This window comes from Oryctolagus cuniculus, chromosome 7, assembly GCF_964237555.1.
Source record: "Oryctolagus cuniculus chromosome 7, mOryCun1.1, whole genome shotgun sequence".
Classification (NCBI taxonomy): domain Eukaryota; kingdom Metazoa; phylum Chordata; class Mammalia; order Lagomorpha; family Leporidae; genus Oryctolagus; species Oryctolagus cuniculus.
In genome coordinates, this window is record NC_091438.1 from 147,378,112 (window position 1) to 147,391,674 (window position 13,563).

The following is a 13,563-nucleotide window of genomic DNA, read 5'->3' on the forward strand; positions in this document are numbered from 1 at the left end:
AATATGAAGGTGCTTTGCCAACCACAAACCGCTACAGAAGCCTGAGGCACCCGTGGTAATCAATAGAGTAGAGGGAGGGGCCCACCAAGCACCTATCCCCCCCCCGCCGCCCCCATGGAGGTCCCCAGGAAGGGCCGGTGGGGAGAAGCAGCTTGCAGAACGGGGCATTCAGTAATCACTTGAGCCGATGAGCTCCATTCTGTGGATGGGAAAATTAAGGCACGGAGAGGTGACACATCAATAAACGGAAAGAGTGCGTATTTGCGCATACATCTGCCTGTTCCGAAGGCCGTCACTTTTCTAGAATCTGCCGGGCTTGGCCCGTTCTGCACAAACCACTGCGCGGTAGAAGAGAGGCTCTTCTGTGGGGTGGCTGGGGAGTCCCACGACCGAATGGCTGGCACCTGACGCTGGCAGCGTCCTGAGACTGACTGTTCACAGGTTATTCCCTCTCTTATAGATACTAAAGCAGCCCCCTCATTGAAAAGGTTACTCTCCCAAGAGGAAGACTGTGGAAGGCCTTGTTCTCAGGACACACCGCCCGTGGTGTGACCGGGGCAGGAAGGAGGCTCCTAGACTGGTTCTGCTATGGCAGGTAGTGTGACATTGGACTTGTTTTACATCCTGTCTGGGCCCTTTGCCATCCTACACCTGCCTGTCCAAATCTCACAAAGCCTTCACCATCTACAGTTGGAAAGGGTTTTAAATAATCGCTTGGCACCGTCTCACTTTACTCCCAAGGCAGCTAAGGTCGGGGTATCTGGGTTTGTTCACCATTACCTGACAAAGGACTGGCCGAGCGGGCACACTGAATGCAGGGCTTCTGGTTTCCAGTCCCGTGTCCTTCCCACTGTCACTATTTTGAGTCTCCCAGGCCTGAGCCCCTATTGTCCTGTTAATCAACGCCACACACTATTGAACTCTTCATTGTTTCCTGTGTTGATCTTGTCTCCTCTAATTGTGACATTCTTGAGAGCGGGAGCCACTGTTTTATGCAAACGGAGTCCATCAATATTTGCTGATGAAGGAAGAAACCACTGGGGGGATGCTTCCTGGTCATTTCCAAGATGGAAACCAGCCTTGCGGAAATGCAGAGTCCCCAGAGTGCTGGAAGGTGACAGGAAGGCTGACGAGTGTCCCGTGGCAATGCTGGTCTCGCAGGAGGAGCTGCAGCCACCTCAGCAGGGCTGCGGACAATCAAGTCCAGGTGGCGGCCCTGCCCGGGCAGCAAGGGGGCAGAGACAGAGCCGCGGGCTCACCAGGGACCTCTGCAAGAGCTGTGTGGAAAGGTGCGGGGGTCGGGGGGGGGGGACCGTGCGGGGAGCTGGGAAGCAAAAGTTACCCAAGATGTGCTGACCCAATCGGGGCTCCTAAAAAGGTTTATATGGAAACCACTTCTCCTGCTCTCCCATATTGAAAACCCTGTCCAAAATTCATTTCCCAAGCACAACTGGGCATGCATTCGATTCCTTAAGGAGTTCATGGGGAACGAAGCCTCGGCTCTTTTCTTCCCCCATGCAAAAAGCACGCTGGATCCAGGCTTTCTCCTTTTTTTTTTTTTTTTCTCTTTTCCCCTGTTGCTCAAATAAATAGTGTTCTTTGCTCAAACCCCCTTCCCCTCCTCCTCTTGCAATCTCAGCGCCTAGCCCAAATCTGTTTTCTTCATTGTAACCTCAGCTTCACCGCAATTAATTTTTTTTCCCTCTGGTCACAAGATAATTCCTGACGCCAGTGAGTCTGGAGGTCAGACGAACAGCAAATTGGGGAACAAGGCGGCACTAATTCCTTACAAGTTTCCCTTGAAAAAATCTTTTGCTTAGGAAAAAAAAAAAAAAGCTTTGCTGTTTAGCGATTTATGACCTCGGAGGAGCTGTGGGTTCGAACCAGTGCTGGGTTAAGGGTGGCCTGGCAGGGGGCAGGGGAGCTCTAAGATCTGGGGCGCTGCCAGGAAAAGGCAGATTCTTGAAGTTAATGGTTTTAAGTGATTTTTTAAATCCTTGCTGGCGAAGAGGCCCGCCTATCCCCAGCATCAGCGCTTCCTCATTCCTTGGATCCGCGGCTCCGCGGTCTCCGGCGAGCGCCCAGCTCGAAGAAGCCTGTTAGCAATTTAAGCGGGCTGTGAACGCCCAGGCCGGGCGGGGGCGGGGGCGGGGGCGGGGCCGGGCGGGCCGATTTGAATAAGGAGGCGTGTCCCCGAGGCGGGCGCTATAAAGGGCGGGCGGCGGCGGGCGTGCGCGCATTGCTTGCTGCCCCAGTGGGTTTCTAGCTGTATCCTCTCGTGTGCATCTCCGAAGCCCTCCCGCTGCAACATGAAGGCGCTGAGCCCGGTGCGCGGCTGCTACGAGGCGGTGTGCTGCCTGTCGGAACGCAGTCTGGCCATAGCGCGGGGCCGCGGCAAGGGCCCGGCGGCCGAGGAGCCGCTGAGCCTGCTGGACGATATGAACCACTGCTACTCGCGCCTGCGGGAACTGGTACCCGGCGTCCCGCGAGGCACTCAGCTTAGCCAGGTGGAAATCCTGCAGCGCGTCATCGACTACATCCTCGACTTGCAGGTGGTCCTGGCCGAGCCGGCGCCCGGACCCCCGGACGGCCCGCACCTCCCCATCCAGGTGCGCGTGGGAGCCGGGGCGGGGTTTGAGCGCCCAGACCGGGATGCGGCGGGACCCCCGAGGTGCCGAGCGCTTTGCCTGACTCTCCCTTTGCTCTCCTCCTTTTGCAGACAGCAGAGCTCGCCCCGGAACTCGTGATCTCCAACGACAAGAGGAGCTTCTGCCACTGACCTGGATGACCTGGCACCTCCAGGTGAGTCTGGCCTCCCCGCCCCCCGGGGGTGGGTAGGGGCCGAGGGAGGCTGGAGTTGGCAGGCCTTTGAAAGGATTATCCCTTCCTTGGCGCAGGACCATTCAGGCCGGGGCGGGGGTGGGGGGCGCAAGTGAAATGTCGGTGGTCCCATCAAATGAATGGCAGAACCAGTTTCGGTCGAACGTGCGTTTCCCTGTTTAACCTTTGCACGTTGCCCCTGGCTGCATGCAGGGGCCAAAGAGCCAGGCAAGGAGGCGCGGTTCTGACCAAGTAAAATAGCCTTTCTGTTGGGAGTCATTTTAAAGGGCGCTGTGTCTTCTCCGCGCCCCCCCCCCCGCCCCGCCAGCAGTGTCCATTCTGGGGGGAGGGCGAGCGCAAGCTCCGCCTGTGGTCCTTTGGCGCCAACTTGGGTGGGGGCAGCGTGGGGCGCGGAGTTATCAGCTGGAGGTAGAGAGCGAGTTTCCGCCCTGGCGCCGGCCAGTCTGCGGACGGCCCCCGCCTCGGCGCGCTCGGCGGAAACTGACGGCTCCTCTCTTCTCCCCCGCCCAGAACGCAGGTGCTGGCGCCCGTTCCGCCTGGGACCCCCCGCGACCTTCTCCGGCCGGAAGCCCGAGGGCATGGATGGGCCCCAACCTCGCCCTGCCCACTTCACTCCCCCGAACCCCCCTGTCTCGAGCCTGGACCTGGCGCCCGGGAGCGAAGGACTGTGAACTTGGGTGGCCGGAAGAGCCAGAGCTAGCGCAGGTCACCAGCTGGGCGTCGTCACCCTGCCCCCACTACACCCTCAAAGTTTTCAGACTCTTCCCGTGGGGGGTGGGGGTGAGAGTGGGTACACCCCAAAGTCCGCCGAGGCGGCGGCAGGGCTGGTCTCCTGGTCTCCCTGGAGCAGCTGTTTCCCTGATTATGAACTCTATAATAGAGTATATAGCTTTTGTACTTTTTTACAGGAAGGTGACTTTCTGTAACCGTGCGATGTATATTAAACTTTTTATAAAAGTTAACATTTTACATAATAAACGATTTTTAAACACTTGTGTATATAATTTGGTCTCGTTCCCGTTCTTCTCATTCCCTTAAGCATTAATGCAGAATTTAGGGACACGGAGCCTCCCTGCCACTTGGAAAAGCAGAATTCCCAGCTGACAGGAGGGGGAAGGGGCTGGGGCTCCAGCTGGAGCTCCAGGCCCCTTGGGACTGTGCCCAGGAGAGACCTAGCCCTGTGCTAGGAAGGAGGCGTGGCACCTGGCAAGCTGGGGGCTCAGGCAAGTGGGACACTTGAGTTCTCGCATCCCCTGAGACCTAGCTAGCTGCCCCCTTCGTGTCCTTAATTATTCGTGATGGTTTTCTAGCAGAGATGTGGTAAGAGTGGAGCTTCCAGTTGGCCTTGCCCGGTGCCCAAACCTGTATGGTGGTTGGTAGACCCATTTCAGAGATGAATAAACTGATCACTGGACCTGGTTTCATTTCCCTCATGCTCTCTACTCTGGCTGCAGCCCTGGCTTCCAGAAGTCAGAAATGGAGAGGCCCGTCTCACATCTGCAGCCACTCGCAGGAGGATGTGGACGTGGGTTGGGAAGCACAAGTACAGTCCCCCCTCCAACACTAGCTGGTTTGGTCTCTGACCTTGAATTTGAGGGGGAAGCCCCACAGCCTTGTGTCCTTGGGGTGTTCATACAGCCCTCCCTTGGGAACCCACTTTATCTTTGTCCCCATTTCGGGTGAGGCTCAGTGGGGAGTGGGTCTGAGCCAGGTTCTCACCGTCCCTGAAGCACAGAAGGTGGGTGACCCTTACCTACAGAGACGGCCACCGTGGTAGACAGGAGCGGGACCCGGGACTGGCCATTCCGTGGGCCCAGCCTGGGAGTGGGGCAGTGGCTAAGACCCCAACCCATAGTATCCCCTGCCGCCCCCCCACCTGGTGGCTCCCTAGGTGGGCTGCACCAGACGCCTGGCCTCACTAGATTTCTGTTTATGATATGATCTCATCTGTGTGTTGGCCCCTGGCACGAGTTATTTCGATATTTCATAACAAACAGGTCACGTCATCACCTTTCGTGCCTTAACCCTGGTGAGCTTTCTGGGGTGACGAGGGGCATGTGGGGAGGGGCGTAACCTCTGTCTGCTCACCACGCTGCTGGCCTGGCTTCCTAGAATCCATGAACCCGCTACACACACACACACCTTCACTGAGCCACAGGAGACTTCCAATGCCCATGGGAGCCCTCGGTCCCCATCTGAGAAGCCCTTGCTCCAAACCAGTTGCGAGGCCTCACGTGGCTCTGCCTGGGGATTGCAAGGTGTGCTGGGACGGGTCTGGGAACAGCCACAGATCCCTGCTTTGGAGAACCCCAGGCGGCACGTGCAAGAGCGGGCTCCTGGGAAAGCAGCCCTGAGTCGCCTGACCCCACATGACACCATTCGCCGCCGCACAGCCAGGCCCTACTTTTGCTTTTTACATCCTGTCCCCCTTTCCACACCGTGTGCTGCCTTCTGCCCGCTCAGGAGCTGCAGGACCCCAAGAGCCAGGTGCCCAGCGGCTCAGCTGCCAGTGACCTTCTCCCAGCCTCCCGCCCCCCTCCGGCCCTGCTGCCTCCCTAAACCTAAGATAATGGTGGGAAAGTTCTTTGAAATGCATCACACACCTACGAGGTATTATTAAGCTAATTCCAAGGAAATTGCCTGTCAGGACTCCCAGGACCGAGCTGTTCAGGTGGCAGAGACAAAAAGCTTAGACCAGCACAGCAATCCATTAGTCACCAGAGGGAAAGCCATTTGGCTGCAGGTTGGAAAACTCTCCCACCCAGTAGAGTCTTCTGTCAGAACCCCATATGAGTATTTCCCAGGCTATTTTATTTTGTTTCTTAACCCACACCAAAACCCAGCAATCAGGCATCATTATTCCTAGCTAACCGAAGAACAGAGAGGCTGAGTAACTTGATCCAGGTTACACAGCAAGTGCAGTTGAGGAACCCTATCTTGTCTAGCTCGAATACGCAGGTTCTGGTTTCATCTCGGCTCTTCTCTGCCCTCTCCTGAGCCGGGCACCCAGTGGGTGCTCGCTGAAGGAGAGACCCAAGGCCACCTGGGGTCTCCCCTCACCTGGGGAAGGCTGGGCGATGATGGTACCTCCCTGACAGTTTGTGGTCCTAGCAATACGCAAGGCGCGCCAAGCACTGGCCGGGCTCCCGGCACCGCGGCGCGGGCTCTCGGTGCCCTCCGCCCGCTGTCGCACGCAGCCTCCGCACTGGCCCTGAAACACAGCATCGGGGAGGTCGCCTCACTTTGTAAATAAACACACTCGGAACACGCCAAGGAGCTTGCCCGTGGCCACACAGCTCCGAGAAACAAGGCGCAGCGATTCAAAGCCAGGCCGAGACACCACACACGGTGCCTAGCTGGGGACGCGCGGGGCAGCCTGGCACTGGCTACAGGGGCTCGCTGCCCGCACGGCCGCCACTCGTCCCCAGGCCCAGGCTGCACCCCGAACCCTCCCAGCGCCGTCTCCTCCGCGCACAGCGGCTTCCAGGGCTTGGCTCTGCCCACTCCCAGGCCTGCCTCCCGCCCCCGGGAGCGAACCCCCCCCCCCGTACCACCCCCCGGCGGCTTCCCGGCGCCCGGCAGGGGCGGAGCCTTGGCCCACGTGGCCCGGAGCCCCGCGGGGCGGAGCCGCCCGGCCCCGCCCCCGGCCCGGCGCCCGCGCTCCCCCCGCTGGCCCTGGGGGCCGCTCGCAGGTGTTCGCTGGCGCCCGGATGTCTGAGCTCTGGCTCCGCTCTGGCTCCGGCTCCCTCCGCAGCCTGCGGGCGGGGCTCGCAGCCCATCCGGAGCCTCGCGGCGCCCCCGCCGCTCTGCCAGCAGCGCGGCCTCCCGGTTCCCAGCCTCCCGGCCTGGGGCCCCCCACCCCCACCCCGCGGAGGCCCTGACCCCGCTGCCGCCCCGCTGCCCCCAGCTGCGCCCGGGCCGCTGCGGCCCCGGCGCGCCCCCACCCGCTTCCTGCCTCGGCGGCCTTGCCCGGCGCGCGGCCGCCGGCTGCGCACCCCGTTCTCGCTCACGCATTCCTCGAGCGCCTGCGGCGCGCCCCGCACAGGCCTCTGGGCCTCCCGAGGGTGGCCCCAGGCCCGCAGCTGCTGCAGGAGCCTGGGCTGCCCTCCGCCCTCTTCTCGCGCTGGGATGTCCTCTCGCACTCGCAGAGTTTAGCTTTAGTTGTTCTGGGAGTATTTCTATTGGGGGTCAGTCGGGGTCAAGGTCAGGGGGTCGGCCTGAAAGCAGAGGGAGCGGGTCAGGGTGTGGCCAGAACTGGGGTTCGCCCGTCTGGGCTTGGGGGTGTGTGGGTTGAAAGCGACTGTAGTCTGTGGTTGGCGTTGAGTGGACAGAGTGGGGGTCAGCCTGTGGACAGGCAGGGTCAGGGTCGTAGGTCACTTTGAGATCAGGCTTTGAGGGCTGCCTCCGACCACCACGCAGTTAAGGAGGGGCGGTTCTCTGCAGCTCCCTCTTACCCCCAGTGTAGCCCTTCCCCACCCAGGCTGTGCCACTGGCGATGCCCCCTCCCCTCCTCATTTCTGCCCCACTGCCCTGTTGTGCCGATGCTGCAGGCAGAAGCCCTCATGGGGGCAGGGTGTGGTCAGGGGGAGCCCAGGCTGGTGGGAATGTTGGCCGGGGTTGGAGGGGCTTAGGCTTCCCAGGGACCCCCTGTCCCCTGGGGGCCACCCATGTTTAACAGGCAAGCTGAAATAAATAAATCTAAAACCTGTTGGGGAACAGAGGGCCCTTAGAGGTCACAAATGTGGTACTGAAAGGAAACACGTGGCAAGTTAGTGGTCAGTACAGGACTGGACCCTGAGCCTCGGCGCCAGGGTCTTAGGATGCTCCTCTTACCCTGAGCAGCCACTGTCATTTTCACCGTCGGGAGGGAGCACGACCCCCACCCTGAGGGTCAAGACTGCTCCCAGCCTTGGCTCCTTGTCACTGCCCACCTAGCCCCTCCCCCACCCACCTTAAGTGCAAACGGAGCCGGGGTGGCCGAGCGAGTGAGTTGGAAGCCAGGAGGGAGAGAACAGTGTAAGAACTGCTGGGGAAAAGCTTAGCTGGGCGCTGTGGAAACATGTGGAACTCATTACCCTAAGTGGAGGTGGTCGCTGGCCAGCTGGCAGTTGGTGGGTTTGGGGCTGAACGTGTAGGCTGTGTGGCAGTTGAGGGTACCTGGGACACGGCAGCCTCCCCAGGAGAACCCTCCTGCCCACGCATTCAGGCTCCCCCTGAACCTCGTTTTGTTTCCAGCCCAGGCCATTTCTAGCAACAAAGAAAGGTTTGAAGACGGGGAAGAGATGGGGGCCCGGAGACCCTCGGGGCAGGCAGCGCGGCCCTCCCCACCCCAGCTCCCTTCCCCATCAGCCGAGGCTGGGTCCCCGCGTGTGAAGACCCGTTCCCCTGCTCCTGAACCCGGCCTCCACTGAGGGCTCATCCCGTGGACCAGGAGGCGCCACGTACGTGTCGTGTCGGTGTCTGTCCCACATCCTGCCAGTCACGTTTTGCATGCAGTTTCCACTCTGCCTACAGAGGGAGCTGGAGAGGGAGTTCCAAAGCGGCCATTCACTAATGTGCAGCATTTGACAGGCTACACGCGAGAGGGAGGGAGGGGCTGCTTCCCCACACCCCTGCAAGGCTCACAGGTGTTAGGGGACCTGTCAGAGGTTACCCTGGAGTGTCAGAGCCCAGGACTCCAATACCAGGCTTTTACATCCATTGCCTTTGATGTCTGCAGCCCTTTTAAAACTGTACAGCCGCTGACCAGCTGGTGGTTGTGGCACAGTGGGTTAAACCTCTGCCTGCAATGCTGGCATCCCATATCAGAGCGCTGATTCCAGCCCCTGCTGCTCTGCTTCTGATCCAGCTCCCTGCTAATGTGCTTAGGAAGGCAGCAGAAGGTGGCCCAAGTCCTTGGCTCCTGCCATCCACATGGGAGACCATGATGGAGTGCCTGGCTCCTGGCGTCAGCCTGGCCTAGACCTGGCTGTTAAGGGTGTTTGGGAAGTCAAACAGTCTCTCTCTTTATCCTTCCTCTCCCCTTGCTTTGCCTTTCAAATAACATATAAATAAATCTTAAAAAACGGGTGTGCTACCTCATGCCTCTTGACAGAAGTGGCCTCTCCCAGCCACAGCATTCTCCTGGGGCTGCTCTCTGTCACTCAGGATGGGAGAGATGCTGGGTGAAATCCCAGCTCTGTCACTTGTCAACTGTGCCGTCACAGGTGAGTTACCTTCTTTGGGCCTCAAGCGATTGATATGATGACACTGGGTCACGTATGTACAGCGCCTGATACTCGGAAGGCCTGGGTGACCCCCACCCTGGTGTTTGCTGGCTGGGTGTCAGATGCACAATGAAATTCCTCGCTCATGGCTGCAGGGTGATCTGGCCCCAGCATCTCATGACTGCATGGCGGTGCCTCGCCGAGCCCCTTCCCTCTCCCAGGGGGCATCCTGGTGCCTGGCAGAATAAATGATGCAGGGACCACAGGGCTCTGGCCTCGCACCTGCTCTCCCAGGTTCTGCCACCTTGGACAACCTCGGCCTCCGTTTCCTCCCTGTGATGTCGCAGGAATCCCGGCTGCCCCGAGCCCCTGGTGGAGGTTAACGCGGACTGAATGCAAAGCCCCTGGAAGGCAGCCAGGACAGGGCAGGCCCTCGGGAGGCTGCCAACCCGGTATCACAGATGGAGAAGCTGAGTTCCAGGGCGCGGAATGACTCAGCCAAGGTCACACGGAGCGAGTCCCTCCCGGACCTGGGGGTAGAAAGCCAGCTCTTCATGCTTCCGCCCAGCGCCTGGCTGCTCTGTTCTCATGATGGAGTTAGCATGACACGTGTGCTTCCAGCTGGTGGAGTCAGCAGAGCTGCAGCCCCTGTGAGTCTGCCCAGAGCAGCTCCCTCGTGCCCCCGCCCTCTCCAGGAGAGAACGGAACGGTGGGCGGCGGGGGACACGACGCAGGGGCAGAGCCGTGGCATCTTGAGACCTCCCTTCCAGCGCTGTCGCTGCCACTTCTGAGCTGTGTGGCGCCACCTCTCTGGGCTGCAGCTGCTGGCCGTTCTCAGGGCCGTTGTAGGCATGTCTTTTTATTTATTGGTAAATGTCTGTTTTATGTTGTTATGCATTTATTTGAAAGACAGCCAGAAAGAGCTCCTGTCTGCTCGCATCACCTCTGAGTGCTGGCCACAGCCGGGACCGCGTCAGGCCCAAGCTGGGAGCCAGGAGCTCAGTCTGGGTCTCCCGTGGGCCCGGGCGGGGGGTGGGTGGGTAGAAAGCTAATTACTGGGCAGTCCCTGCTGCCTTCCAGGGTCTGCAGGAATGGGAGGCTGGAGTGTGGAGCACGAGGTGAGGCTCGAAGCCAGTCACTCTGCTGTGCAAGCTGGGTGCCTTTGTCTGTGCTTTGACGGCGAGGCCAAATGCCACCTCTATTCAGGAACTAAATGAGACAGCGGACGCGGAGTACCTGGGCCCAGCCGGCACGTCACCATTGGCAGCGCTCATATATGACTGTATCCAGAGGACGTTGGAGAGCGACCGGCTGCTGCTCCATCCTCATCCTCATCCTCTTGTGTAAATCGCAAACCTTCAGCCGGACACCCAGTGGAAACCACAGACACTCTACTAGTTGGCTCCTGAAGGGTCCAGGAGTTCCCGCACTCTTCCACTTGCTAGCCGTGTGGATCGGACAAGTGGCTTCACTTCTTTTGCCCTTGGTGTCTGCGTCTGTAAAATGGGCACAATAGTCGCTACGGCTTAGTTAACACAGAACTGTTAGATTGGTACTTGGCATGTAAGAAGCCGCTTCCCAGTGCTAGCTGCCATCCGTTGTCTTAGCATACTACGTGTAGTTTGTATTCTCGTGCATCCACAGCCATCTGGGCTTTAATATAACACCGCAGGATGTGCATTGTGGAGCGGGATGTTAAGCCCTAACTTGCGATGTGTGTGCGCATCCCACAGCCAAGTGCCAGCTCCAGTCCTGGCGGCTCTGCTCCAGACCCAGCTCCCTGCTGATGCGTCCTGGGAGGCAGCAGATGAGGGCTCAAGTGCCTGAGTCCCTGCCACCATGAGGGAGCCCCAGAGGGAGTTCTGGCTGCTGGCTTTGGCCTGTGCAGCCCTGGCCTTTGTGGGCATCTGGGGAGTGAACCAGCGGGTGGAAAATTGATCTCTCTCTGTCTGCCTTTCAATGAGATGAAAATAATAAACATTAAAGATATGCGATTCTTGACCGGCACCGCGGCTCACTAGGCTAATCCTCTGCCTTGTGGGGCCGGCACACCGGGTTCTAGTCCCGGTCGGGGCACCCGATTCTGTCCCGGTTGCCCCTCTTCCAGGCCAGCTCTCTGCTGTGGCCAGGGAGTGCAGTGGAGGATGGCCCAGGTGCTTGGGCCCTGCACCCCATGGGAGACCAGGATAAGTACCTGGCTCCTGCCTTCGGATCAGCGCGGTGTGCCGGCTGCAGCGCGCCAGCCATGGCGGCCATTGGAGGGTGAACCAACGGCAAAGGAAGACCTTTCTCTCTGTCTCTCTCTCTCACTGTCCACTCTGCCTGTCAAAAAAAAAAAAAAAAAGATATGCGATTTTTTTGATAAAAATAGATATGTAAAACAATGATGTCTCTATATTTTTAGTGAAATTGATGTTTTGGGGGAAATGTGCCAGATCTGTCTCTCGTGGCGCAGTGAGACCTGGTACACAGACACACATACTTGAGAAGACCATGATGTGTCTTCCCACATGGGTGGAAAGCAGTCCACTGCCCACCCTCCTGCCCTCGCTCCCCGCTCTGTGCAGGGAGGCAAGGAGAGGCAATGGCCTCCAACATGGACCCGGGAGGGCGTCGTGGCTCCAGCTCTCAGCCTACAAGAGCCTGGGGCCCAGCCTTGCTGTCCGCTCTGTGCGTGTGACTTCAGGCACGTAGCTTCACCTGCCTGGTATGGGGCTTTCTCATGTGAAAGGGGGCTAACCACTTCTCTTTTTTTAAATTTGTATTTTATTATTTATTTTCATTTTATTTGAAAGGCAGAGACAGACAGATACACAGAGGCAGAGAGAGAGACAGAAATCTTCCATATGGGGGCCATCACTGTGGCGTAGTGGGTAAAGCCGCCACCTGCAGTGCCGGCATCCCATGGGCGCTGGTTCGAGTCCCAGCTGCTCCACTTCTGATCCAGCTCTCTGCTGTGGCCTGGGAAGGCAGTAGAAGATGGCCCAAGTCCTTGGGCCCCTGTGATATTGGACTGCTTATTAATAATTTTCAGTATTAATAAGCCTGTGGGCTCTTGCCACACATTCAGAGAATTCTGAATACTGGCTCAAATAGACCAGACAACATGGTAAGTGTTTAAGGATTTTATTCAGTGAGAGAAGGCCCAAAGCCCATGCACTCCAAAGACGCGGGGCAGCAAGGGAGCCCCCCCTGCCCCCACCCCCACCATTTCAGGCCTCTTATCCACTTCCAAAGGGGTGTGGTTATGTAGCCTAACTGGGAGGTGGGCTACAGGTGGGGTCAGATAGGGGTATGAGATCACACAGGGGGCGTGGTCTTCCAGCTCACCATCCTAATCAATTTTATCCTGTCTGCCCGCCTACATCACCCACACAGGCGTGGGAGACCCGGAAGAAGCTCCTGGCTCCTGGTTTTGGATCTTTTCAGCTCCGGCCGTTGCAGCCATTTGGGGAGTGAACCAGCGGATGGAAGACCTCTCTCTGTGTCTCTCCCTTTCTCTCTATAATTCTGCCTTTAAGTAATTTTTTTTTTAAAAAAAGAGCTCTTAAAAATTGATTTTTTAACTCAGTAAAAGCTATCTTTGATATGCTCTTCAGTAAAGTGGGACTGTGACCCATGCACCTTAGATAATTGATATACTTTGTTAATACACTTTATCGCTTTTAAACACATTTGTTTTCCCCAAAATTGTCTTTATTCCTGTTTTGCAACATATAGCCAAGTCGGAGAAGCCCACTGAGCCTCGATTTCCTTTTTTTTTTTTTTTAATTTCCTTATTTCTAAGTTGGGCAGGAAACAGCCTTCCTCAGAAGGTAACTTAGAGATTCCCATGAGCTGGTGCGGGTCTGCAGTGTCCGCGAGCTGAGCAAGTGGGAGACGGTCTCCTGCTCTCCTTTCCCTCGCCCGAGGCCGGTCCTCTCCAACACGGGAGGTGTCTGACGTACCTGTGTGTCCCCAACATGGGAGGCATCTGACGTACCTGCGTGTCCCCAGCACGGGAGGCGTCTGACGTACCTGCGTGTCCCCAGCACGGATGGTGTGGCACTCTGAATGACGGGTGGTGGTGGTGATGAGAACCTGCACTCGCTGTACACCTGCTGCATGCCTCCCACTGGAGAATAAACAGAGGTTTAAAAGGTTTGGGTTCTCTCTGCTGATGGTGCACTTTTCCCTTGGGCAAGCTGCGCTTTGCACACTCAGAACAAACTTATTCCTGGGCTTTATGCGTTGCCCAGTCAGTTGGGTGCCAGTAACAGCAATCTTGAGTCTCCTTATCTGTGGAATGGGATGGAGCTAATGATCAACCTGCCTCATCGACAGGTGTCCCGCGAACAGGACTGAATGACAGTAGCTCCCCCTTACTCCTCCCTTTCCTCCCCGCCCACACCCACCCTTTCTTGGAAAGAAGGTGCTAACAAGGCAGGGTACTAAACTGGCTGGCTGAGAGCACAATGTTGCAGATCTTTCTAGAATAATTCCCTGATTCTGGGACCCTCCGAAGCCCAGCTTAACG

At 58.0% G+C, this 13,563-nt stretch overlaps 1 protein-coding gene across 1 annotated transcript; it reads left to right on the plus strand.

The window, feature by feature from the left end:
• Window positions 1-1,543: 1,543 nt before the first annotated feature.
• ID3 (inhibitor of DNA binding 3) lies at window positions 1,544-3,845 on the plus strand. The gene is made up of 3 exons (XM_002715985.5): window positions 1,544-2,609; window positions 2,720-2,802; window positions 3,352-3,845. Exons 1-2 carry the CDS (start codon window positions 2,310-2,312, stop codon window positions 2,777-2,779), a joined length of 360 nt encoding a protein of 119 aa, XP_002716031.1. The 5' UTR covers window positions 1,544-2,309; the 3' UTR covers window positions 2,780-2,802; window positions 3,352-3,845.
• Window positions 3,846-13,563: the final 9,718 nt, after the last annotated feature.